General features: G+C 41.1%; 1 protein-coding gene across 4 annotated transcripts in view; it reads left to right on the forward strand.

Annotated features, from left to right (window-relative positions):
- Positions 1-26,640, forward strand: part of CHD2 (chromodomain helicase DNA binding protein 2) — a 132,161-nt gene that overhangs the window by 5,175 nt on the left and 100,346 nt on the right. Inside the window, exons 2-5 of one of the 4 annotated variants that reach the window (XM_074400055.1) lie at positions 18,282-18,519; positions 19,362-19,593; positions 22,243-22,329; positions 23,679-23,740. In XM_074400055.1, the coding sequence (XP_074256156.1) occupies positions 18,500-18,519; positions 19,362-19,593; positions 22,243-22,329; positions 23,679-23,740 (401 nt within the window). In that variant the 5' untranslated portion in view covers positions 18,282-18,499. Of the gene's footprint in view, positions 1-1,030; positions 1,602-18,281; positions 18,520-19,361; positions 19,594-22,242; positions 22,330-23,678; positions 23,741-26,640 lie in introns of those variants that run through there. The other 3 variants (XM_010349427.3, XM_074400056.1, XM_039479860.2) reach the window with 3 other exon arrangements.

Here is a 26,640-nt window from a genome sequence, read left to right on the forward strand (position 1 = left end):
TCAGTTTGCAGGTCAAGTAAACTTTGGTCTGAGAATTACTTTAGGATCTGGAAGGAATAAGTGCAAGTTTAGGTAAATCTGTTAACATCCTGTTTTTGGAAGTAATGCAGTGGTTAATAGTGGTTATATAAGTTTGTATTCCTTTAATTTGAAGTTAATGCCTATACTTCATCACTTTTTTGAAGATTAAAAATTCATTTAAAAATGCGATTTTAAAAACATTCGATATTTGTACAATTTCTAAGTACTTCAAACAAAGTTTTAGTGATGGTCATACAAGTATACCACACTTTATCTGAATAATTTGCAGCTTGGGGTTAACTTCAGTAACATAAGAATGAAAACGGGACTGTGTGCACACAGTTTAGTGTGTTCTCTAGGGCACTACGTTTGCACTTTATCTTAATAATTGAGCGAGTTTATTAAATTCATCCCCAAATCGTCTCCCTTTGAGCCAGATTTATTTTTATAACCTGAGGTGTGGGTAAATCCTACAATTTTCATTGGCGCTTTAGTAGGTATTCTAAAAGGCTGGGGATGATTGGAAAAAATGGCATAATGCAGTTACTTGTGTAGTACAACAGGCAGTTTAACTGGCAGCCATTTTATGACGCTGATAATACATTAAAAAACGGGATTATGGAGAAGTCTGAATCTAAACGAACTGAAACCTGAAATACCAAAACCTATTTCCTTGCCCTTCTCTCCCCTTCTGGGGAGCTCTGGTGCCGAAATAAAAGGCAGCTTGATAGTTAGCGCACGCAGCAGCTCTGTGAGCCCCTGGCATCTTGGTGCAGGTCCAGCTCAGTCACAAAATGGCTGTTCCTTTGTGCCGCAGCGCTGACAGACATACTGCATTGCACTGTGTACTCGCCAAACAGCAGGAAGTTGCCGTGCCGAGTTCAAAGGCCGGCCGGCGCCGGCGCCGAGTGCTGATTGGCTGTGCGCGCGCCTGGTAACAGCAGGGTCAACGGCGGCGCCTTCGGGCAGGCCCCGCCCCGTGACGTCAGACGGCTGCCCGAGCGCAATGACGTCCGGCCGCGTGCGCGCGTCGCGCGTTTTCTCCTCCTCCTGCCCAGGGATCCGCGCGCCGAGGGGAAAAGGAAGGGAACTCTAGTTGGGACTTTCCGGTGGGCGGCTGCTTTTCCCGGACGCGTTTGCTCCTGGTAGTCCTGACCGCCCTTTGCTTTAGCAGTCCGCACCCGGTAGCGTGTGTACTTTTGCCCGCTGCCAGGAATGGTTTGTCTTCTTTTAGAAGCGGCTCTTTCTGGAGGAAAAGTATAGGCACTGTCTGGAAATCTTACCATGGAAAATTGGCCTGGTTTTAACATTTTTCGTTTTCCCTTCTCGTATCTGAGCGTCCTTCCTCCCCGTCCCCGTGCAGTGTGAGGAGATGAGTGCTTTTCATGTTGTTACTATTGACCAAAACGTTTGCGTGTTAGAGGCGGATACTTTGATTTTAGTGAAAACCTCTTGACGGTGTTTACAGCTGTTTAATACATGGCTCACAAACAAAGGGAAGATTATTCGAACTTAGCCCCGTGTATTTTTACTTGGTACCGTACATTGTCTCAGTTGGCATTTGGTGGAGAAAAACTCAGGTCAGTATGTGCTAAGTGCTTTATATCTTAGATTCACAGTGGGATAGTTTAGTAGAAAATAGAAAATTTCACGTTTAATAACATTAAAAAGTGGCAGAATACAGCGTTAGGCAACCATTGCTATGTAAATAAGTGTCAAAAAAAACCCTAGTGTTTGAAGTGTTAATAGCACTTTGTAGTGCAAGGTGACTACTGGCAGGTTGGGTGATTTGTGGGGTCGAAGGCTAAATCTTGACAAATACCTTCCCTAGGCCTCCATTTCGGGAATTCTGTTTGAGTCCTGGGAAACCGGTTGAGTTTATGCTCACTGGTTTTCCTTGTTTGGAAACCTTTGCAAGGATTTCTGGTTAAAACTTTATCGTCAGCAACGATGTCTTAATAATTCAGTTACACATACCGAATTTAAACAAGCATGAAAGGCTGTTAGTGGATTTATCTGCTGTAGACAAAGTATTTTTTCTACCTTACTAGAGTTGTTTTTAGCAGTTGAAAGGAGTAGGCTGTCTTGTAGTTAGCCATAGTTAGTCAGAGTTATTAGTTGAGTAAAATATGTTATTTCAAAGGAGATGTTGACCTCTTCAGTGCAGGTGATACTTGCTTGGGCATATATCAAGTTTCGGAATACAGTGTGTGAAAGTTAAAATTCACTATGTGATAATGGGTTTTGTAGGTTCTCATAATCTAGGTTCTTCGGGAAGAATTATTTGGATGGTTGATGAAAACTAGATGAAATTGGATTTTCCGTTAGAGGGGTTCATCAAAGAATTTGTAGCCTTTTTAAGTACTTGTAGAACTTGATGGACATTTAACTGTAGCTTCCAACTTAAAGTATACCTGCCTCAAAAACACAGGTAGTAATCTCAACTTTCTGTGTAGACTGAATTCTAATTAGTTGTGTTAATCTTTTAATATTTGCTCAATGCCTTTCAATTCCTAAAACTGGGGTCAAAGTAGTCAACATTGGAGTTACTTATTTTTAGAAGGAGATGAACTAGTCTATACTATTGAAGGTATGTTAGCCTAAATATCATTACTCTATGAGTTACAGTGCATACCATGATATAACAGTTTACCTAATAACTTCGTAATCTTCTTAGAGCCCATTAAGTTTTTTAAAGAACCACTGTTCTTAGGTATGTTTGTTGAGCCTTCTTTTTTTTTTTTTTCCTCTGATGTGGACGATGGCATCAAGTGGCAAGAAGCGAGTGTAGCGATCCCTCCTCTCTCCCCACTCCCCCCTCGCCTCTTCCCCTCTTTTCTTCTCCCCCTCCTCCTCTCTCCCCTCCCCTTCTCCCTCTCCCCCATCCCTCTCTCCCTCTCCCCCACCTTGCTGTTTAAAGTATGCTGTTTAGCCGGGCGCGGTGGCTCAAGCCTGTAATCCCAGCACTTTGGGAGGCCGAGGCGGGTGGATCACCAGGTCAAGAGATCGAGACCATCCTGGTCAACATGGTGAAACCCCGTCTTTACTAAAAATACTAAAAATTAGCTGGGCATGGTGGCGCGTGCCTGTAGTCCTCAGGAGGCTGAGGCAGAATTGCCTGAACCCAGGAGGCGGAGGTTGCGGTGAGCTGAGATTGCGCCATTGCACTCCTGCCTGGGTAACGAGTGAAACTCCGTCTCAAAAAAAAAAAAAAAAAAAAAAAAAGTATGCTGTTTAAAGTATTTGGCCGTTAGGCAGTTAGCATCTTTGTAAAGATCAAGTCAGAAGCAGAAGATGGGCAAATAATGTTTTTGGCAGTTGTAGCAAGTTATTGCTTGAGGAGTAAATCTGGAAGTTTATTTGCATTTTAACTAAAACTCACAGATTTTATTAGGAGTTTACTCTCCCCTACCCCCAAATAAAACCATCTACAGTCGTGAGACTTCCTGGTATTTCCAAACTCCATACAACACTATGATTTCTCCCATAAAATTTGATACAGTAAATTTGTTTCTGGCATAAAAGTTGAGTGACTGCTCTGTGACAGCCACTAAATTTTTTCTTGCTATGAGCCATCTTTTTTTATTTTTGTTAAGATCTTTTAGTTTTTAGCTTCTTGGTAACCTTAGAACTTGGCTTGAGTGAAGAACTTTGCTCTCTCAGAGGGGTGTCACTTGAACAAAGAAACAACAAAAACAACAAAATTCCTCTAAGAGTTATTTTGGATACAGGTAAAGTAACTTTGTTGCCTTCTTACACTGGGTCTGTGTTACAGCTGAGTAACTCCAGCCTGCACTCCAGCTTGATTAACAATTGAGTTCAGCTTTATACCTCTGAAAAGTTGCCAGTCACTACTTGTTTTGGAACTTCAGGATTATCACCCTGAGTGACAACACTTGACTCACTCATGCAATGTCCAAGCTGGATTCTATTGAACCAGTAATTCAGCACAGTCCTGGGACACATTACTTATATTTTTTTATGACCCTTTTCTGTAATTGATGGAATCCTTGATTGATAAAGTAAGTCTACGGGGAGAGATGTTTCTACAGAAAATTCCTATGTAGTGAGTGTATTTGAGCCCTGATTATGAAGTGAGGGACAAGGCTTTTCTTTTTTAAATAAATGATGGAGGACATAGATATGCGATAGGCTTTCATGCTATGTAATTTAGCATTTTATTGTTAATAGATTTGGTTATGGATCTCTCTTGACATTTCAACATGTTCTGGACTGGATGTCATACTGAAAAGTATTTCAGTTCTCATTACTGAGTCACTGTAGTTTGGGGCAAACGTGATCACTGATCTGGAGGGAGACACTGTTTCAGAAACATCTTGGCTAAGGCAGCATTCTAAGGAAGTCCTGATTTTATACTTTGAATTTAATTCTGATGAGTCATTTTGTCACTTGTATATGTTTAACTGTTGCCTGGCAAGAGCTAGATACCTGTTCAGCTTAGTTTAGGCCACTGAAGAAGCACTTATGATTGGACTTTTATTTTACTTTTCTCAGTTTAGAAATGTAGGTATGGTCATCTTCATTGGGTCATGAAGACTAAATAATATAATGCCTATAAAATGCTTAGCAAAGAGCGTATCACATTAAAAGTGCTCAATAAATGTAAGCTTTTAGGCTTATTTAATTCTTGCTTTCTTTCTTCCCTCCTTCCTGTACTTCCTAAGTTCCTCTTCAAGAGCTGAGTTGACCCTGGGGAACTCACTGGCTGTCTTGGCTTACCAGGAGCAGTTTTTTTGTTTTGTTTTGTTTTTTGAGATGGAGTCTCCTGTAGCCCAGGCTGGAGTGCAGTGGCGTGATCTCGGCTCACTGCAATCTCTGCCTCCTGGGTCCCAGTTCAAGCAATTCTCCTACCTCAGCCCCCCAGGTAGCTGGGATTACAGGCACAGGTCACCATGCCCAACCAATTTTTGTATTTTTTAGTAGAGACGGGGTTTGACAATGTTGGCCAGTCTGGTCTTGAACTACTGACCCTGTGATCTGTCCTCCTTGGCCTCCTGAAGTGCTGGGATTACAGGCATGAGCCACCTTTCCCAGCCAGGAGCCTTTGTTTAGGCCAGTTACGTGAGAGGTTTATGAGATTTGAGGTTTACAGTGTTTTACAGTTCATCCTCTCTTAGAATTTTTTTTTTTTTTGAGAAGAACCAGCCTTTTGAGAGAGCATATGATTCTCCTGGACTACAACAGCTTCTTCTGTGAATCAGCCCTGCTCTTGCCAGTTAGTCTGAGTAGGTAACTCTCCACCCCCACCCCTCCAAGCTGATAATTATTGCCCTGGTTTATCCTCTGTCTCATTTCCCTTCTCAAACGGTTACAGGATGAATAGTGAATACTGTGGTGCAGTGCTCCATGGATAGAAACGTAACAACAGTAATATTTACAACCAATGTCTCATTGGCTGTAGCTTGCTGTAGGTACTCAGTTTTCACCCTAGGACTCTGTATTTGTTTAGCATAATGCCTAACGTGCTGTTAAACTATAGCCTAAGAGTTGTGTGTTTTCGGTTTCCTCTCCTATTTCCTTTCCTTTTTGGGTTATGGGTCAATTGGGTTTTACTTTTTGTTCCCATTTCAGACTATGGGAGAGCGTCTAAAATTACCAGTGTCCACCCCTGTCTCTAGGTTCTAGTTAATTTAAAAATACCAGTGTCCAGTCCTGTCCCTAGGGTCTAGTTAATTTTAAAAGCTCTCCATATGATTCAAATTTGCATGTGTTTTTGTATGTTTGCAGTATCTCTGTTTTCGGATCTTCTGAGGGAGCACTTCTTGTACTTACATTCTTTTCTAATAATCTTTGGTCTTTCCATTGCCTGTCCCATTTTTAAAATCCTCTTTTTCATCTTAATTTTAATAGCTGCTGGAGTTTGGAGCTCTGGAAGCAAAGGTGGGTTAGGATGCTGAAAGGGGGAATTGTAGGCTTGATGGAAAAGGATGTTTCTATGTTAAATGTCATGCCAGATCCAGCTCTAGGCATACCTTTAAAATGTATATGCAGGCTGGGTGCGGTGGCTCACTCCTCTAATCCCAGCACTTTGGGAGGCCCAGGCAGGCATATCATTTGAGGTCAGGAGTTTGAGACCACCCGGTCAACATGGTGAAACCCTGTCTCTATTAAAAACACAAAAATTAGTGGGATGTGGTGGCACACCCCTGTAATCCCAGCTATTCCGGAGGCTGAGGCCGGAGAATTGCCTGAACCTGGGAGGCAGAGATTGTAGTGATCAGAGATCACACTGCTGCACTCCAGCCTGGAAGACAGAGTGAGACGCTGTCTCAAAAAAAAAAAAAAAAAAAAAAAAAAAAAAAAAATATATATATATATATATATATATATGCAGGTAGGCTTTCTAAGTGTCTTATAGTTGCATTTCGCTCTGTGGTCTCTTCCTTAGTGTACTTGTCTGTACTTCTCTTGACATCCTTTGGATACCTTTAGCAGTTTAGATTCTAGAATTGTTTACTTGGAAGGCAGTTACATTCCATTCTAAACTTTCCCTCTGGTTTATAAAAGCATTGGTGGGTTGTGAATTGTGACCAACATTAAAAAAAAAAAAAAGAATGTGGTAATAAACTCTAGGGTATCCCATTTGTATGGGCTGTTTCTAAGTCTAGCAGTGGCTGCTAGCTGGTAATCTTTCTCTTTGGATTTTTTTTTTTTTTTTTTTTTTAGTTTAAGAGTGGAGGTTTAATAAATAAAAAAGAGAATGGCTCTCTCTTCTGCAGAGAGAGAAGGGCGCTCCAGTGGGTCTTCCCTTTGGATTCTTTTTTGGGGACAGAGTCTCACTCTGGGTTGGAGTGCAGTCAGCCCACTGCAGCCTCGGCCTACCTTGGCTCAGGCGATTTTCCTGCCTTGGCCTCCCAAGGAGCTGGGACCACAGGTGTGTATCACCCCATCTGTCTAATTTTTCTATTTTTGGTAGAAATGGGTTTGCACCATGTTGCTCAGGCTGGTCTTTAATTTCTGGGCTCACCTAGACGTCCCAAAGTGCTGGAATTAAAGATGTGAGCCCCATCATACCTCGCCTTCACTTTGGATTTTGTTAGGAAGGAAAATTGTACATGGTGACCATTTTGGAGAAATATACCAAAGTAGATATATATTTATTGAGTGCTTATTCTGGGTAAGGGACTGTTTTTTAAGATACACACACAGACACATACACATTTTGAGACAGGGTTTCATTCCTGTCACCCACACCAGAATGCAGTGGCGTAATCTTGGTTCACTGCAGCTTCCGCCCTCCGGGCTCAAGCAGTTCTCCTTCCTTAACTTCCCTAGTAGCTGGGACTACAGTCACATGCCACTGAACTCGCCTAATTTTTGTATTTTTGTAGAGATGGGGTTTCGCCGTGTTGCCCAGGCTGTTCTCGATCTCCTGAGTTCATCTCCTGAGCTCAAATGATTCTCCTGCCTCGCCCTCCCAAAGTGCTGGGATTACAGGCATGAGCCGCCATGTCTGGCTATATGTGTCAAGTCAGTAGGTGGAATGATTTGAGATACCGTTTCAGCGAAAACTAAGTTGAATGCTTTAGGAAGACTAGATAACAGCTAGAATGTGTAGTGCCTCCTGTGAATCTAGAACTTGATCTGATTCCTTTGTATGTGTTAGTTTGTGTGATTCTCATAACTCCTGAGGTAGATATGCTTATCTCTATTTGCTAGATGAGAAAATTGAGCCACAAGGAGAGTAAATGGTAGAATTGGTATTCAAACACTAGCAGTTTGACTCCAGGGTTGATGAAGCATCTTGTAAAAAGTTGCTGTCAAATTGTTGGGTAAGAGGAAACCGTAGCCAGGTGCAGTGGCTTGTGCTTGTAATCCCAGCACTTTGGGAGGCTGAGGCTGGCAGATCACTTGAGGTTAGGAGTTTGAGACCAGCCTGGCCAACATGATGAAACCCCATGTCTACTAAAAATACAAAAATTAGCTGGATGTGGTTGTGCACACCTATAATCCCAACCACTAGAGAGGTAGAGGCAGAGAATCGCTTGAACCTGGGAGGTGGAAGTTGCAGTGTGCTGAGATCGCGTGACCCCACTCCAGCCTGGGCAACAGAGTAAGACCCTGTCTCCCCAACCTCCCGCCCAAGAAAAGACCACCACCAACAACAAAATGAGAAAAGTGTAGACGAGACTAGGGAAATAGTAAAAATAGTAAATAATAACAATAGTAAAACAAGTAAAAAAAGACTCAAAATCATAGTGCATTGTGGGTGTAATCGATGCCAGAAACATTCTGCTGTTCAAAAGGTCATGACTTTACATCAAAAGATTCCAGTTAAAATGTTGCCCTGAAGTAATGCTCATGGGGATGGTGTAAGAAACATGGGTCAAGGTGGGTAGGTGGGAGGTACCGGAGGCCTTAGAACCTCACCTTTGCTCAGTTTGTCTTCCATTGCCGCAGATGAACTTTGGGTTTGGCCACAGTTTTTGAAGATTTGTGCTTTGCTTCAAACAAATTTTTTTTTTGTTCTAAACTTGGTTCCCAGGCAGGGTTTGCATGATAATCACATGGAGAATTCTAAAAGAGAAACTCCCTGTCTGATTGGATTTAGGAGCCATGTAGTAGGTTTGAGGAATTGTCCAAAGCTCTGGGTGGGTCTGTGGCATAGCTAGGCTTGAGAGCTGTTGAGTATATATCTGCCTTGGGGGAAACAGTTCTTGAGTGTGCTGGGTGTTGACAGACTTATTTTTTTGAGATGGAGTATCACTCTGTCACCCAGGCTAGAGTGCAGTGGCTCAGTCTCGGCTCACTGAAACCTCCGCCTCCCAGGTTAAAGTGATTCTTCTGCCTCAGCCTCCCGAGTAGCTGGGATTATAGACGTGTGCTACCACACCCAGCAAATTTTTGTATTTTCAATAGAGATGGGGTTTCACCATCTTGGCCAGGCTGGTCTTGAACTCCTGACCTCGTGATCCACCAGGCTTGGCCTCCTAAAGTACTGGGATTACAGGCCTGAGCCACTGCCTGGCCGTGACAATCTTAAATGATTAATGTGTTTTCCATTTGGATGCAGGTTGACGTTCAAATAGAGGGAATATATGACTGGTAAATTGTAATTTTGAAGGAAAACGGTGATCAAACTTGCACTGTTTTCTTTCTTTCCTTTGCTTAAAAAAACAGTCTTCCCTCTGAATGTAGCTTTATATAGACACTTAAGTCCTTAAGTTCACGGCTAAAAATCACCTGGGGTAATTGTTCAACACATTCCCAGACTTCTTGCTTGGAAGTTCTAATGTTCAACCATTCTAGGTTGTGTCCAAGAATCTGTACGTTAAACAGCAACCTCAGTTGATTCTTGTCCTGAGGCAGGTTTGGGAATAAGGCCAGTGTGGGCCGGGGTTTCGATCTTTCTGTTATATTCTGCTGCTTTTTAGCTGTAGGATCTTGGGCAGGAGCATCGGAGCACACTTTTTCATCTTTTAAAATAGAATAAGGGTACTCGTCTCTTTGGGAAGGAAGTTCAAATTAAATAATACTTCTAGGCGGTGGTTTTTAACTAGTGGCAGATTTGTCCCCTTCTATACCCCTGGACATTTTTGCTTGTCACACTGGGAGTTGGGGTGCTACTGGCCTCTAGTGGGTAGAGGCCAGAGATGTTACCAAAAGTGTGTGTGAGACAGCTCCCCACAACCACATACTATCCAGCCTCAGGCATCTGTAATGCTACCACTAGGTTGGGCACGGTGGTTCACACCTGTTATCCCAAAACTTTGGGAGGCTGAGGTGGGATCCCTTGAGCCGGAAGTTCGAGACCAGCCTGGACAATTCAGGGTGACTCCCATTTCTACAAAAACTGTAAAAATTAGCTGGATGTGGTGGCATGCACCTATAGTCGCAACTGTTTGGAAGGCTGAGGTGGGAGGATTGCTTGACTCCAAGAGGATGAGGCTGCAGTGAGCTGTGATAGCATTACTTGTACACCATCCTGGGTGACGGAGAGACCCTGTCTCCAAAAAACTCAAAAACCATGTTTGAAAAAACCGTGCTTGCCATCATGAATGTTGGTTGTTAGTAAGAAAGTTAAGGCCCTTTGCAGTTTCTTCTCTGGCCTGATCCAGGGGCTCCTCTTACTCCATGACGTTATGGGCGTATGGCTCACATCTATTATTGGTAATCAGATTTTTTAATCTCCTTTGAACTTTGGGAGTTGCTGAAAGCACAGTATATTTTATACAAGTCTAAAGTTTGTAACCTAAACATTAGCTAACTAAAGACAAGACTCACAGGGCTGAAAGGAACCCTTGGTCAAATTAATGCAGCTGTCCTAGGGCTCTAAATGGGTGTAAATACATTGCCTGAGGTGGTTAAGTATTCTTTTGTTAATGATTTCTGGGGAGAACCTCTCCCCTTCTAACTGCTTTTCACAGCTTGGTTGTTTACAAAGTCCTTTGTTTTTACATGAATGGAAAGTTTCCTTTGTGTTTTGTCTATCAACACATTGCCAGATCCTGTTTAGACAGTTATTTGTGAAGTGCTTTATCCAATTTGTACCTTATCCAGCCTTCTTGCTAGAACACGTGTGTTTCTCTAACATATGCTTGAATGCTAAGAGTTTGAAACTACTCATATGTTGTTTAGTTATTGGGGAGTAGAAGTAGTGTGCAAGAGGAGGCTAGGGTGACGCCTGCCTGGCTTCAGCGGTGAAGTTTAGAAATACACTGGTTAAGGTAGACATTTTTCTCTTTCTTTACCACTGGATTTCTTAATCTGGGAGGTACTTTATGGAATTTAGCCTTTTTTTTAATCCCTTGAAATTATAAACAGCATTTTATGTCCACTTTTTCTTAAACGTACCTTTTTCTGCCGTCAAAAGACAAAATTTCAACAAATTGAGTGTAAAGATTAAATTGGATTTTATTGGTGATTAGCAAATTAGGTAGCACCCCATCTATAAAAAATAGAAAAGTGCCCCTTGGGCATGGCTGGACAATTGGTTTTTATAAAGTTGAGCAGGAACAGGGGAACCACCCCGTACAAAAACGGGGGTTGTTTAGCATCAGGTTACTTGAAGTTAAATAAACCTCATTTCCTTGTAAGGGTTTAGAGCAGAGGGAACCTCCTTATGCCAGCTCAAACTGCCTGTTTAGGGATTTGGGTATCTTATCTCCTAAAGGTAAGGTAAACAATTCAGAAGTTTAGCACGAGTGACTCCATTTTGATTTGGTCTGTTAGGGTCTAGGAGCTCAGTCCAAATCAGTGGCCTTCCAGAGATTCTATTTAACACTGGAAGGAGAATCCATAGTGTTATAAGTGCTAGGATAACTTTTGAGAGTACAGCTGAATCCTGGGAAGGGCCTGCACCCTAGATCTGATCAATTCCACAGTGTTAGAAACAGACCTCTTTTCTCAGAAATTAAGAATTTAGGAAAGTTCAAAGGATACAATTAAAGTTTTACAATAAAAAAGACATGGCTAAAATCCTATTTACCTCTTCTGCCAAGGGTCTTTTATGATTTTGGCGTATAAAAAGTTGGCACTTACAAAATGTACAGCTTGTGTATTAAAAATTTAATAGTTTTGAAATTTTATTTTATATTGCGAAAGGAAAACAAATCTCGGGAACCCCAGATTACTAAGCCAAAGGGAAAAGTCAAGCTGGGAACTGTGTCAGGCAAACCTGCCTCCCATTTTTTCTTAAATGAGATAGCTACAAAAATAAAAAAGCTGCATACCTCTCTGTTTTCCCACAGGAAATTCCGAGATTAGTGCGTTTGGGTGTTATGGCTGTATGCACCAGGCCAACCCACAAGAAATTCCTTGTGGACAAAGGAGACAGAACTCAAAGCCATCCCTCTATTGACCTGAGACAAATGCATATCTGATTGCTGCTGCTTTCCTGTTGCTTCACTAAGCCAGACTGAGTCATAAATGACTATTCCTCTCCCCTCCTCTCGTGGAACTTGTGTATTCAGTGAAAGGCTAAGCAGAGACTTAATGCATCCATTTGTCTATTATCTACCTAGTCTGTGACCTGGAAGCCTCCTCCCCTGCTTCAAGTTGTCCAGCCTTTCCAAATCAAACCAGTGTGCATCTTACACAGATTGATGTCTCATGTCTCCCTAAAATGAATAAAAACCAAGCTGTGCCCCATCGCCTTGGGCACATGTCATCAGGACCTCTTGAGGCTGTGTCATGGGCACGTCCTTAACCTTTGCAAAATAAACTTTCTAAATTGATTGAGCTCTGTTGCAGATACCTTTGGGCTCACAATATTTACAGATCTAATTCAGCCCTAATCTAGCTGCTGCCTTTTGTTGCATAGTGTGAATATTTCACGTTTTATTTTCATATTTTCATAAATGGATATGTGGATTCTTTTTTTTTTTTTTATGAGCAGAGCTCTGAATTTTTTTTTTATTTCCTTCATACAAGTTGGAATTGCAGGATTCATACACATTTTAAGGATTACTGGTTATTCTTACCATTATTTAATATTATGAGACTTTAATTTCTGCAAAGTAGATGAATGCAAAGTAACCAGTTACAATGTTTCCCAAATTAGCAATGAAGTTTATTTTTAAAAATGAGTTTGTTGCCCATTTCAGTTTCTTCTCTAATTGCATATCTGTTTTCTTTGTGTAGTTTTTGTTGGATTTTTGATAATGTAATTGTTCATATGGTGTGTATCTGTATCGTTTGTTATGTGTAGATTGAAATTTCATTTCCCAGTCTGATACTGTCTTTTAACCTTGTTTATAGTAATATCTTATTCTGAAGAAGCATAGGACTAGAACTAAAGGTGGAGATTTTAAAGAACTGCATTCAGTATTCTTTACTAACAAGAAATTTGTGACTTACTAGTCTTTGCTTTTCCATCTTTTAAAGACATAGAAGTGACTGAAAAGGAATAGTTACAAATTAACTTGGATTAATCTGTTCAACTGAAGAATATGTGTAGACAAGGGCAGTAATAGAACGCTGATACTTGATAGTGTGGATTGGGTAATTCAGACTGTGGGGTGACATCTTACACACATACACACACACTCTCTCTCTCTCTCTCACAGTCTTGGGCTTTGTCTATAGGTAAGGATTAGGAGAATTTTTGCACATGCCTGACGCGTTAGTGCTCCATAAATATTACCGATTGTATCACTCACTGGTAGGAAGTAAGGAAGTTTTATGGAATTTCAATGTAGATTGCTTTGTGATTTTTTTTTTGGGGCCACATTTTGCTTTCACCAACAAAAACACTAAGCTCTGCCAAGCAGTTCGGCCATTTTGAGTTAGGAAAATAAACACTAAAGTGAAATGGCGGCTCTTGGGTGGAGCTGCCACGACTTGCTCCTTTTAAGTGGAATGTTGTGCTGCCCTCTGGTGGCCATTTGGGAAACGGCGATTAAAAATGGAACGGTAACTATAAGCACTGCGTTTCAAAGTCTAGTTCCAAAAAGGTTAATCACTCCATTTTTACCTATTTCAGAAAGTGTTTTGAAGAGATACCAAATCCTTTTTATCCACAAGTAAAAGGAAGTGGTAAACCTTTTTCTCATAAGCATTTATTTTTTATTGGGATCCGAATTCTCAGTTTTGACTTATTCCATATCTTTGTATTGTATTTTCCTTAATAAATCAAAAATTATAAAACGTGTTTTCAATTTAGATGTTGAATAATTTTCAGATAAAGTTGTTTTTCATGAATATGCTATGTATATGGTGGATAATCATTCCTGAAAATTCATTGTTTAATTGTCTTGTTACTAGTAAGCCATTGGTAGTCAGGTAATTTTATTACTTTGTTATTTAGATGAAAGCTTAAAGGACTCCACCCACTGACTCAGTTTGACCCTTTTTATTTGTCTTATGGACTTTTTGCCTCCTCTACTAAACCAGCATGAAAGCTACAGCTTAATATTATATTATATTATATATTAATGGCAGTTATACGTAGTCTTTTAGGAAATATCTTGTTTGTTTTTTTAGGGAATAGTTAGACTTTTTTTTTTTTTGAGACAGTTTTGCTCTTTTTGTCTGGACTGGAGTGCAATGGTGTGATCTCTGTTCACTGCAGCCTCTGCCTCCCAAGTTCAAGCAATTCTCCTGCCTCAGTCTCCCAAGTGGCTGTAATTACAGGCATCCATCACCACACCCAGCTAATTTTTTTTTTTTTTTTTAAGAGATGAGGTTTCACCATGTTGTCACAGGCTGATCTCGAACTCCTGACTTCAGGTGATCCCCTCACCTTGGCCTCCCAGTGCTGTGATTACAGGTATGAGCCACCGTGCCCGGCTATTTTTCTGTATTTTTAGTAGAGACAGGGTTTCACCATGTTGTCCAGGCTGGTCTCAAACTCCTGTCCTCAGGTGATCTGCCCGTCTCAACCTCCCAAAGTGCTGGGATTACACACGTGAGCCACCAAGCCTGGCCCATAATTAGACTTTTAATGACCTAAATGTGGAGATATTTTCAGTTTTATTTTCCATTTCCAGTTTAGTGAGTACTTCTCTTATAAGAAGTGTGAAAATTAAGTAGTGCCTTTGTTAAGGCTTTTTTTTTTTCTTTTTTTCTTTTTTTTTTTTTTGAGACGGAGTTTCGCTCTTGTTACCCAGGCTGGAGTGCAATGGCGCGATCTCGGCTCACCGCAACCTCCGCCTCCTGGGTTCAGGCAATTCTCCTGCCTCAGCCTCCTGAGTAGCTGGGATTACAGGCACACACCACCATGCCCAGCTAATTTTTTGTATTTTTAGTAGAGACGGGGTTTCACCATGTTGACCAGGATGGTCTCGATCTCTCGACCTCGTGATCCACCCGCCTCAGCCTCCCAAAGTGCTGGGATTACAGGCTTGAGCCACTGCGCCCGGCTTTTTTTTTTTTTTAAGTATTTCTCCTTCTCAGTATTTGTATTCAGTCTTACATCTGACATTCTGGTTCCAAAAAGAATTTTAAAATACTTATTAAAAACATTCAAATCTTTGCTTGTTTTGTGTAGGGTGAGGTGTACTTGCAGTCCTTGCTTTTGATCTGACTCTTATGGTGAGTTTTGTTTTAGACAGTTAACTAGTTGAGACATTAAAGATGTTTAAGGTATGTAATGAACTGCTCTGATTTCACTACTAAGCTTCACTACTAAGTTTCAGTTATAAAATGTCACCAGTATCATTCCCTGAGTGCTTCTGCCTCCCTCAATCTCTAAGGTAAATACAGTTGTGAATTTGGTGTTTATCTTTTCTTGGGTTTGATTTTCATTGTTGTTATTTTTGAAATTACACAAGTAATCCATGGAACTCACAAGTATACTTCAAATAACCCATCCAACAGAGTAAATCAGTGTTAGCAATGTGGTGATTAAAATGCATTTATACACATTTATATGTGCTGACAGAAATTTGGCTTTTTTTGTCCCCCCCCCCCACCAGAGGTGTTATTGTAGGCATTGCCACATTTCTAGGAATCGCTCTCCTACACACACTCAGAAACACAGAGCTGCCCAAGAAAATACATGGAAAGATATTTATGGTTACAGTGAACAGTTTGGAAATAAAAAATATTCTGCTCCTAAATACAAATATTCTTCTCAGAAATACAGAAATACAGAAAGTGTATCAAGGATATTTGCAACTTACGGGTTAAGTGAAAAATCTGAAAATAAGCTAAACGTACCATTAATAGGGGAATGTTACATAAGTGAATTTATAGTATAAACCAGTTAAAAGGGATGAGATATACATCCATATAGTTATATCCTGATGCAGGCATGGCGTTCACTGCATTCCATCTGCAGTTTTTACATGTAAACATATCCTGATGCAGGCATGGCATTCCATTGCATCCCATCTGCAGTGGTTCCCACTTTTCAGCCCAGAGCACTCAACATTTCTAATTTGTTGGACTGTTACAGTTATCTTCAGTAAATGAGTACTGCCTTTTGTGGGTCTTTAGTTGGTAAAGATTTTATCTTTTCATTGCTGGAGTTTTTTGTTTCCTAGGAGTGTATAGACCTGTTTTCCTGGGACAGTTTTATTGGCGGTGATTGCCAAAACATGATTCTGTTCTTCAATTTTTGTCTGGAGTTAAACATAATAGTAGTTGAAAAACTAAATACCTTATTTCAAAGGGGAGGCAGACTGCACATTCTAGCAAAGTCAGTGAATCCTTCTCTGATATACCAGGCACAAAGAGCCTCAAACTTGCTTAGTTTGCAAGTTGACTGGAGAGTTGACAAGTGGTCAGATTATAGTATGGGACAAGTGGAGGCACGGTAGTATAGATGTTAACAGCTGCTAGATTTTGGAGCAAGGCTTCTAGGTCAGCATATGTGTCACTGCTCAAAGTATGGAGAACCAGCAGGGCATGGGAATTGAAGCTCAGGACTCTGAGATGTTTCTGATCTCTGCCTGATTGCCATCTCGGTGGTGGTAACTGCTATGACAGATGTCAGTATTATGGAAGTGTCTGATAGGTATTGAGCTTAGGATAGGAGATCAAAGGATGTTTTTCTGGAGAAGGTGATCCCTCAGGCATCAGAATTAGAGAGATACTTAGTTTGCTGTGTCAGCAGTGGGTGCAGGAGCTGTAGGGAGCAATGCTGGGTTACTCTCTGGGTTTGCTCCAGTGCGTCTGGAGCAGTGAGGGTGAGGGAAGGAGTGATTAAGCAATGTGCCTTGACAAATTGTCAGAGGCCAGGTTTTATAGGGCATGCTGAAATTGGATATTACCAATGACAGAAGACCAGGGTGCCTGAGAGGTGAACAAGCCTTGAGCTGCCTTTGCTATGGGAATACAGTTTCCAGGTACTGCCTCATTTAACATCCCTTTGAAGTAGACTGCCCTTTCTATTAAATAAATCCCTTACTTAGAAGGAAATTCTAGAGCTGTCTCTGTACCTGTCTATGAGCAGATAGTGGAGGCAAAACGAATAAATTCCAGCTAGTGTCATGGATTGTGGGGTAAGGACTCACTAATAGATGTTAGCTGGGGAGAATTTTGTGTTAGAAGGGTAATCTCAGCTTGGCTCTGATGTGCTCAGATTTCTTCTGCTTGGGTAAGGCTTTGGCATTTATAGGGCACTGGTTTCATAGTTGGCATTAGATGCTCTCACGACACTACTGGTAGATGTCACATAGGTTGACACGGGTTAAAAGATAACACAGGTCTGAGGTGATCTAGGACAGAAGTGGAAGCTGTGGATGCCAAAGCCCACATCTTTTCGTTGTTACTGTCACCATCCAGCTTTCTCCCTTTTTTCTTTCCTGATGACAACCTGCCTGCCCACAGGTGTAAAATAAGTGACTCAGATGCTTTAGTCACCTGGACTAGTCAGCTTGGCCTGTGCAAAGGGTTAAGGAGTCAGTAATTACAATGAGGTCTTGAAAGTGTTGAGCCGCTTGTTATGGGATGCCTTTTTTGGGACCTTGTGTAACAGGGCTAAGATTTAAGAATGTTTTCTGAGTCTCTGGTATTTTGGCCCTCTGTGGTAAAATAGAAAGAAATGGGCTTTAGATCCTTACTTGGATTGGAATTCTGGCCCCCTCACCCTCTTCCTCAATTTCTAGTTTTGTTCATTGATGGATTTGCATAAAAGATTTCAGCTTTTTCATCCTTTACATGACAATAATAATGTGTAATAGGATTGTTCTTGGGAATAAGCAAAATAATATTAAAGTACTTAGCTTAGTGTCTGTTACCTATTATGTGATCAGGGAGTTAACGTGCTTTTTCCCATCTTTCTTGGCTTCCCAATGTTGGGGACTCCCCTCCCGCCCCACCGCCAAACCCCTGCTGTTCCATTTTTTCCGCATTACTCCCTCATGGTAACTGAAAGCCCTCCATATTGCAGTGTGCTATGGATCGCATGGTGCTATTTGGGTCAGTTCCACTTTGCAGTGTATTGCCCTGTGCGTGCTCTAGAAGATGTGGTGATGGAAAATACAGAACTTCCCTTTACCCTTTTAGGTCTTGAGCCACGTGTCTTACCTCCTGGCTTCTGAACTCAGGGCCTTTTCTGTAAATGTTACTATAGGTTCTGGGTTGTTCCTTACCTCACCTCCTTTGTACTGTTCTCTACCCACTCAGAGCAGAGATGGGTAGTTTTCAAGCAAAGCAGTTGAGTGAGCAGTCCACCTCTTGCTGTAGAGTCCATCCACTTTAGGTCTTTCCTCTTCAGAGTATCTCCTCTCTACCAGCATGCCCCTCAGCTGCTTTTTCACCATCAGAGGAGGACAGGGATATTGCTTTCTCTGTGCTTGAGGTTGCTACCCTGTCACCCCTCAGTCTCTGTGGTTTCTGTTTTGTTTTTTTAGATGTCATCTACCTACTTAGATTGCTGCTACCTATCGATGTTTGGAATGAAGAAGGGAAGGGAGAAGCGCGGAGGCCAGTAGCAGTCTTTTATTGGATTGGGTGTCCTCATTAGCATCAGAGTGCCCTTGTTGTTTACTTGTTTCTGTTAAGTCTACCACTTCTGGAACTCACTGCAGATTACAAGGCAGGACCTCTGGATTGAGGTTAATGTGTATAAATGTTTATAAACCTCCCCAGGTGAGTCTGATTTGCTCCTATTAGTGAGAACCACTGATTGGATAATTGCAGCCAGTTTGCATTCTTCCTCTTTGGGTACTGTGCTTTGTATTTTTTTGTTTTGGTTTTTGGAGACAGGGTCTCACTGTGACACCCGGGCTGGAGTACAATGGCACAATCATGGCTTACTGTGGCCTCGACTTCCTGGGCTCAAGTGATCCTCCCACCTCAGTCTCCTGAGTAGCTGAGACCACAGGCGTACACTGTCATACCCAGCCCATTAAAAAATTTTCTTATAGAGATGAGTTTTGCATATTGTCTAGGCTGGTCTCAAACTGGCTTAAGCAGTCCTCCTGCGTAGGCTTCCAAACTGTTGGGATTATGGGCATGAGCCACTGTGCCCAGCTTGGTTTTGTTTTGTTCTGTTTGTTTTTTTCTCGTTGAGGGGGAATGATACTTAACAGAAGGACTTAGTGGATTCTTATCTATCTGGTTTCAAATCATATTGTGTCAACTAGGTGTGAGAGTTACTTAAATATGTCTGAGCATCAGTTCACCCTTATTTGAATGAAGGGGACAGTAATATCCATGTTCAGAGTTTCTGTCAAGAGCCTGTTCATCATACAAATCACCTGCTCCGTGGCATCATAGAAATACTCAGGAAATGGTAGCTGTTGGGTATTTTGAGAATGATAGCAATAACATTATTTGCAATGTAAAAATATAAACGTGAATTTGAAGATTTTGGTCTTAAGTTACCAAAATTGCTATCTGCAAATGTTTTACCATGAGAATCTTTTTAAAGCAGATTCATGTGGCAGTTCTTAAATGTTTTTAAATCTCTCTCTCTCTCTCAAAATAAGTCACTCAGCCTCTGAAGAAGCTTCGGGTTCAGACTCAGGCAGTCAGTCGGAAAGTGAGCAGGGAAGTGATCCAGGAAGTGGACATGGCAGCGAGTCGAATAGCAGTTCTGAGTCTTCTGAGAGTCAGTCGGAATCTGAGAGTGAATCAGCAGGTTCCAAATCCCAGCCAGTCCTCCCAGAAGCCAAAGAGAAGCCAGCCTCTAAGAAGGAACGGATAGCTGATGTGAAGAAGGTATCTACTTTGCCCTATAGTACAAATGTGCTGCTAGCCTAGGACAAGCTAGCACCCCTTTATTGCTTATGAAAACTCATTAGTATATCTTGATAATGAAACCTACAGCTGCTTTTTCTAGTAATACACAGTAGTATATCTAAGGATACAGATGAGGACTTCTTTCTGTTCCATTAAGGAAAAGTTACCTGAACCATCTAATTATAGGAAGGAAAGACACATTTTTATATGCTTAGTTGTTAACTTTATTTTTGAGACAGAGTCTCACTCTGTTGCCCAGGCTGGAATGCAGTGGCGCCATCTCAGCTCACTGCAACTTCCACCTTCAAGGGTCAAGTGAGATTCTCCTGCTTTAGCCACCCAAGTAGCTGGGATTACAGGTGCCCACCACCACGCCTGGCCAAATTTTCTATTTTTGGTAGAGACGAGGTTTCACCATGTTGGCCAGTCTGGTCTCATTCTTCTGACCTCAGGTAATTCGCCCGCCTTGGCCTCCCAGAAGTGCTTGGATTACAGACCTGAGCCACTGCGCCCAGCCTGAAGTATACTTTTAAGATTAAAGTGAGCAGTTCCAGAAAGTTAATAATCTGTAATCATGGACCTACGTGCTAGTCAGAATGATTGGACTGTGCCTTTGATAATGGTTGTCCTAAAATGAGAACTTCTGAGGAAGGCTCTTGGTGTTCTGTATGCACTTCTTTTTCACATGGTAGCTCCCTGCCCTCCTCCAAAAAGCTTATTACTCACGTGGGAGTACTCAGTAGTGAGTAACTCCACATGGTAGATTTTGGATGGAAGAGTTGGCTTAGAGATTATCAGCTCTCAAAAGGACAAATAAGAACACAGGATAATTTTAGGTGTAAGCATTATAATATGTGCTGTAATAAAGTCACAGTAGTTGAGCTAGCATACCTGGCTGATTTCTTGAAGTGTAAAACTAGTTGATGTAGTAACATTGAAATGACTTAGCCATCCCAGTTAATAAGGGCTCCATGAAAACCTGTGTTGAGTAAAAACTGTTATAGCTCCAGCAGAGGTCCAGGGTTGGGCATGGGTAGACAGGCTAGAATAAAGCGCTCTTTTCCTCCTTCCTTTCTCTGCCAGGTTTTTTCAAAGTATTCTGTATTTACTGCCTCTTCCTGTATTTCCCACCACTTGGTTATTCCTAACTCCTTCTGGTTGGACCTTTTGTCCTTTAACTCCAAGGTGATGTTAAGGCCTTTGCAGAATCTCTGGGTTACATGATTACATCGGATTCTAGTTGTAAAATGCCTATTCCTGGGCCGTCTTCTTTCCTTTTGAAGCCTTGATTTTCTTCAGCTTACTTCAGCATTTTTATATTGTTGTTGTTAAAATCACTGTTGATGATATCCTTTCTTCGTGACATTTTTGGGTCATTTTTCATGAGACAGGGTTTTGCTCTGTCACCCAGGCTGGAGTGCAATGGTGCAATCACGCAGCTCACTGTGCCTTGATCTCCTGGGTTCAAGAGATCCTCCCACTGCAGCCTCCCAAGTAGCTGGGACTACAGGCACGTACGGACACACCTGGCTAATTAAAAAATTTTTTTGTAGAGACAGGATCTCCCTATATTGCCTAGGCTGGTCTCGAGCTCCTGAACTCGAGCCATCCTCCTGCCTAGGCCTCCCAAGGTGCTGGGATTACATGCCTGGCCCTGCACTTTTAAATGCAAACATTTCACAAGTCTCAGCTGGTGGTTTCTTTTGTGCATGTTCTGAGCCTTACCTTTTCAGATACTCTCATGATATTAACTGTCATCTGTGACTTGATAACCTGTAGCTCTCATCTCAGCTTTTAAGCGTTTCTTCTACGTGCTTAATTTCTGTTACACCTTTTCATGTCAGTGTTCCACAATTCATTAAAATTCCTTTTGCTTATAAGTGATTCTGTTAAAGAATACAGAATATACTTAGTGTAGTTATTTCTGGGGAAGAGAGTGAAAATGATTTTTCTCCTCAACTAATCTGTCCTTTAAACTTTACTTTTTACGTCACCCATGAGGATTGTTACTACAAAAATCAGGTCTTAAAGGCAAAGGGCTAATTACTGCTACCGAATAAAAATAGATGTGTCAGAGAAAGGGTAGCAGTGGTTCTCACTCTGATAACTTCTAGCTAAGTGTTAGAAATGCCTTATCTGTATTTATCTGGGATGTTACATGACCTGAGAAACTTAAAAATATAAATCTCCAATTCTTATTTAATTAGACTTAATGGGGCTTTGCTTCTTGTATTTTGAGTTTCTCAGGTGGGTTAGTGCAGTCAAGACTGAAGCTCAACGCAGTAGGGAATTAAAAATTTATCAGTAAATACTTTTTCTTTAGTGGAAACAACTACTGTCTTTCCTTGCCATATTATTCAGCTGGATGTTTACATTGTAATGACAGATAAGTTGTATACCATATAGTCTTATAACCATTAAGAAATGAAGACATTGTTAAACTAATATTTCCTAGGATAATACGCCTATTTTCAAAAAATGGTGCTTTATTGTCTCATAAATAAAACTAGCAAAACAGCCCTTCTGATATTTGATTACTTGAATTATCTTAAATTGCAATAAATGTTGAGTAATAAAAATAGTAAATGGGGGTCAAGAGGTTTAATGCATAGTCTCTTAATTTTACAGATGTGGGAAGAATATCCTGATGTTTATGGGGTCAGGAGGTCAAACCGAAGCAGACAAGAACCATCACGATTTAATATTAAGGAAGAGGTAAAGAAAAAATATTTTGAGGGCATGCATTTAAACTCCCTATGTGGCTTCATTCTTTCTGACTCTGACATGTGAAAAAGACTGAACTTCAGGCATGGAGGTTAAACAACTCTAATCTCAGCTTTCTATGAACAGATACAGTGAGGAGAGAAGATAATAATTAAATAAAAGAATCTAACCAGAAAGATCATGTGATAGTGAAGTTTTTAGTAGAGTATTATATAGAATTGGTTTCAGAAAAATTTGTGGGTTTTTCTGTAAATGTACCTTAAAACTCTAATTCACCCTATGATCTGCAGTACATTTGTGATGTTTTGAGTGACCTCTGAGCTGTTTTGTCTTTGCTTTTGTTTCCCATAGTGTCTAGCACTGAGCCATGTTTGTTAAAACCAATCATAGTTATAGAAATATTTTCCTCTTTTATATATTAATTAACACATTTTCTGTAGGGTACAGGATTAACAGCAATAGGATTATTTTGCCATTTTGTTTAATTTTGGGGAAAAACAGCTATTAAAATGTCTGTGACTGTAAACCTTCCTTGGCCTTGTGCTGTTAGCATAGCTCTGTTGGCTTGAGTGAACATAATCTTTTTTTTTTGTTTTGTTTTTTGTTTTTTGTTTTTTTTTTGAGATGGAGTTTTGCTCTTGTTACCCAGGCTGGAGTGCAATGGCGTGATCTCGGCTCACCGCAACCTCCGCCTCCTGGGTTCAGGCCATTCTCCTGCCTCAGCCTCCTGAGTAGCTGGGATTACAGGCACGCGCCACCATGCCCAGCTAACTTTTTTTTTTTGTATTTTTAGTAGAGACGGGGTTTCACCATGTTGACCAGGATGGTCTCGATCTCTCGACCTCGTGATCCACCCGCCTCGGCCTCCCAAAGTGCTGGGATTACAGGCTTGAGCCACCGTGCCCGGCGAGTGAACATAATCTTAAATGAGTCCAAAATGAATATGCCAGTAGTTGGTGCCTTTAAGGCACTCTGACTAAATGTTGTGGCATTTTTATTTGATATTCTAAATCTGCAGTATCCAATATGGTCCCCACTAGTCACATGTAGCTTTTAAAATTTACATTAGTTAAAATTAAAAGTTCCATTTTGTGGCTGATGGCTGCTGTATTGGACATGGCAGATACAGGACATTTACATTGTTGAAGAATAACGGAGATAGTAATTTTCAAATCAAAAGAAGAGGAAGTTCCACCAGGCAAGTGCTTACGTTTCTTTCTGTCTAAAAGCTCATATTGAAAAATGGTATATGGAGTAGATTGTTAAACCAGGAGATAGTATTGTCCCGAAGAACTGTAAATTAAAGTCTGTGATCATTTTTCTCCCCTCACACACTGAAGGCAAGTAGCGGGTCTGAGAGTGGGAGCCCAAAAAGAAGAGGCCAGAGGCAGCTGAAAAAACAGTAAGTCTTTCATGGGGGAAATGACTCACTCCAGACGTTTCAAACTTGGCAGCATTTCTAGGAATGCCTTCATTGTGTCTTTAGTCTACTCCAGGTCCCTTCGTCTGCTTCTGTCTCTCTTGTTAGCTTGGGTGACCATCTACCCTGACTTGTAGCAATAGCAGCAGCAGCGTTGGAGACCCAAGATTCTCAGTTTAACATGTGGAAGGGGTCCACGATATGCGGGCCATTGCTTGGGGTGAATCTCAGCTCCTTCCATCGGGTTAGCCCAATAAGCCCATTGATTTTTTTCCTGGAAAATATATATATATAACAAATATATCCGTATTTGGTATTGCAGTAAGCAAGGAACAAATTTAGATTTGCCATTTTTGATTTTTCATTTGTACTTTGTGTTAGCATGGCAAAATTATACTGACTGGGCATTCATTTGGGTAAGAAGTTACATATTATTTCTGTATAAATTGAATATTACAATTCATAAGCCAGAAAAATTTAATTTGTGGACATAATATGAAATTTCTTTATAACATAGATTTATATGTTCATTATTTAATTTAAGAAGGTTTGTTTATATGATATGATGAAATTTTTTTTTTGAGAAATAATTTTTTTAAAGTCATATTTTGGAGAGGGTATGGATCCCATTGACAATCTGAATTCTGTAACTCCTCTCAAAAATGTATATATTCAAAACTTTGTACACCAGTTCAGAGGTTCTCATGTTAAACAATTGTCCATGGCTTCTATTAAGAGTACTAGGTACATATTCTCTGTTGTAAAATATTATTAATCTTTAGTAAGTAGCTTAAGGTAAGTCATTTGGGATTTTAAAACCCATTTCCTCATCTCCAAAATAGAGTAATACTTAACATTCTGTCTACCCAACAAGTTTATTAGAAACTATGCAAAGATTTTATGACATTAAATAAACGTAGCGTATTACAGAGCCTTACAGAAAAGTCAGCTACTTAATATTGTCCAGTTGGGGTGCATCCAGTATTCATTTGTGTTTTGGTGAAATAGTAACTGTAAGCGTACCTGCACTTCTTGGCATCTTAGAAGGCTTTTGTTCTACCCAGTCTCGTGGTCTGCTTGGGATATTGTTACCTGCTTACTGGTCTAATGGTCTTTTCCTTTTGAGTGTCTTTCCTGAAATGTCCACCTTGATTACACCCTGGAAATTCATGCATGTAATCGTTACTTCATCTGGCTACATTCTTTTGGTCTCTTGATTGCAAGTTAAATGATGCTATGCTTGAATTCTTTTTTTTTTTTTTTTTTTTTTTTTTTGAGACGGAGTTTCACTCTTGTTACCCAGGCTGGAGTGCAATGGCACGATCTCGGCTCACCGCAACCTCCGCCTCCTGGGTTCAGGCAATTCTCCTGCCTCAGCCTCCCGAGTAGCTGGGATTACAGGCACGTGCCACCATGCCCAGCTAATTTTTCGTATTTTTAGTAGAGACGGGGTTTCACCATGTTGACCGGGATGGTCTCGATCTCTCGACCTCGTGATCCACCCGCCTCGGCCTCCCAAAGTGCTGGGATTACAGGCTTGAGCCACCGCGCCCGGCGAATTCTTGACTTACCATTTTAATGGCTTTATTTTTGTGTGTGCAGAAGCCAGCATTTTTTTCAGTCACTGTATAATACATTGCACTTTCTCTGGTCACTGGCTCATATTCTTGTCAGTCATTTTTATATTTGAGGCAGGGTCTCAGTCTTTCACTCAGGCTGGAGTGCAGTGGCTTCATCACAGCTCACTGCAGCCCTGGCCTGCTGGACCTTTTATCGGCCCACCTATGTCACCTGAGTAGCTGGGATGACAGGCGTGTGCCATTATGCCCAGCTAAGTTTTAAAGAGTTTATTGTAGAGATGGGGTATCACCATGTTTCCCAGACTGATTTCAAACTCCTGAGCTCAAGCAGTCCTCCAGCCTCAGTCTCCTAGGATTACAGTTGTGAGACACTGTGGCCCGCCACTTATCAGTCTTAAGAATTCCCCAAAGTTGGCAACTGTTAGTTACATTTATGGGCCTTTCTTTTTCTGACTAGAATCTCTTAGTTCCTTGCAGAGTGGGATCTGTGTTCTTTCTCATGTTGCTTCCCTACCCAGGGTTCTTCCACGGGAACTGTGTTGTGCGGAGGTAGTTCCCCTCGTGTTGGTGTGTTTGGGCACTTCTCTTCTGCTGTCCTCTGGACAGCTGGTGTGTAGTGTGGATTTCCAGGGAGCTCTTCTCCTGAGTCACCAGTTTAGATTCCTGAAAGATTAATTAGAGGAGGTCTTGTAGCTGCTAACGCTCAGGTTGCAAGGCACAGCACGTTAGGAGCCTTCTGTGATCCATGCTGAGCAGGTGTGACAGAACGTCACATGTGGGCACCTGTGTTTCAAAATTGACAGAGACTCCCTCAGAGAGTGAAAGGTTTGAAATACTGGTACAAAGAAATGATTTTCTGAAACCCTGCAGATTTTTTCCACACATTTTAGAGTTTTTAAAAAGGAACAATTTTATAAAATTGGTTTAAAAAAATTAATTCCGAATTTTAGGAAAATTGCAAGAAGAAAGTGTAGTGCTAAGGACACCTTATATGCTTTACCCAGATTGCCTTTTTTCCTCCCTTTGCTTTATTGTTGTGGGTGCTACTTGTTTAAGAGAGACGGTCTTGCTGTTGCCTAGGCTAAAGTGCAGTAGTGCAGCCTTGGCTCTCTGCAGCCTCAACCTCCTGAGCTCAAGTGATCCCCTTCCCTCAGCCTCCCAAGTAGTTAGGATGACAGGTGTGTGCCTCCATGCCTAATTTTTGTAGAGATAGAGGCCTTACTGTGTTGCCCTGGCTGGTCTCAAGCTCCTGGCCTCAAGTTAACCTCTCACCTTGTTCTCCCAAAGTGTTGAGATTACAGT

This window comes from Saimiri boliviensis, chromosome 5 (assembly GCF_048565385.1).
Source record: "Saimiri boliviensis isolate mSaiBol1 chromosome 5, mSaiBol1.pri, whole genome shotgun sequence".
NCBI classification, from domain to species: Eukaryota; Metazoa; Chordata; class Mammalia; order Primates; family Cebidae; genus Saimiri; species Saimiri boliviensis.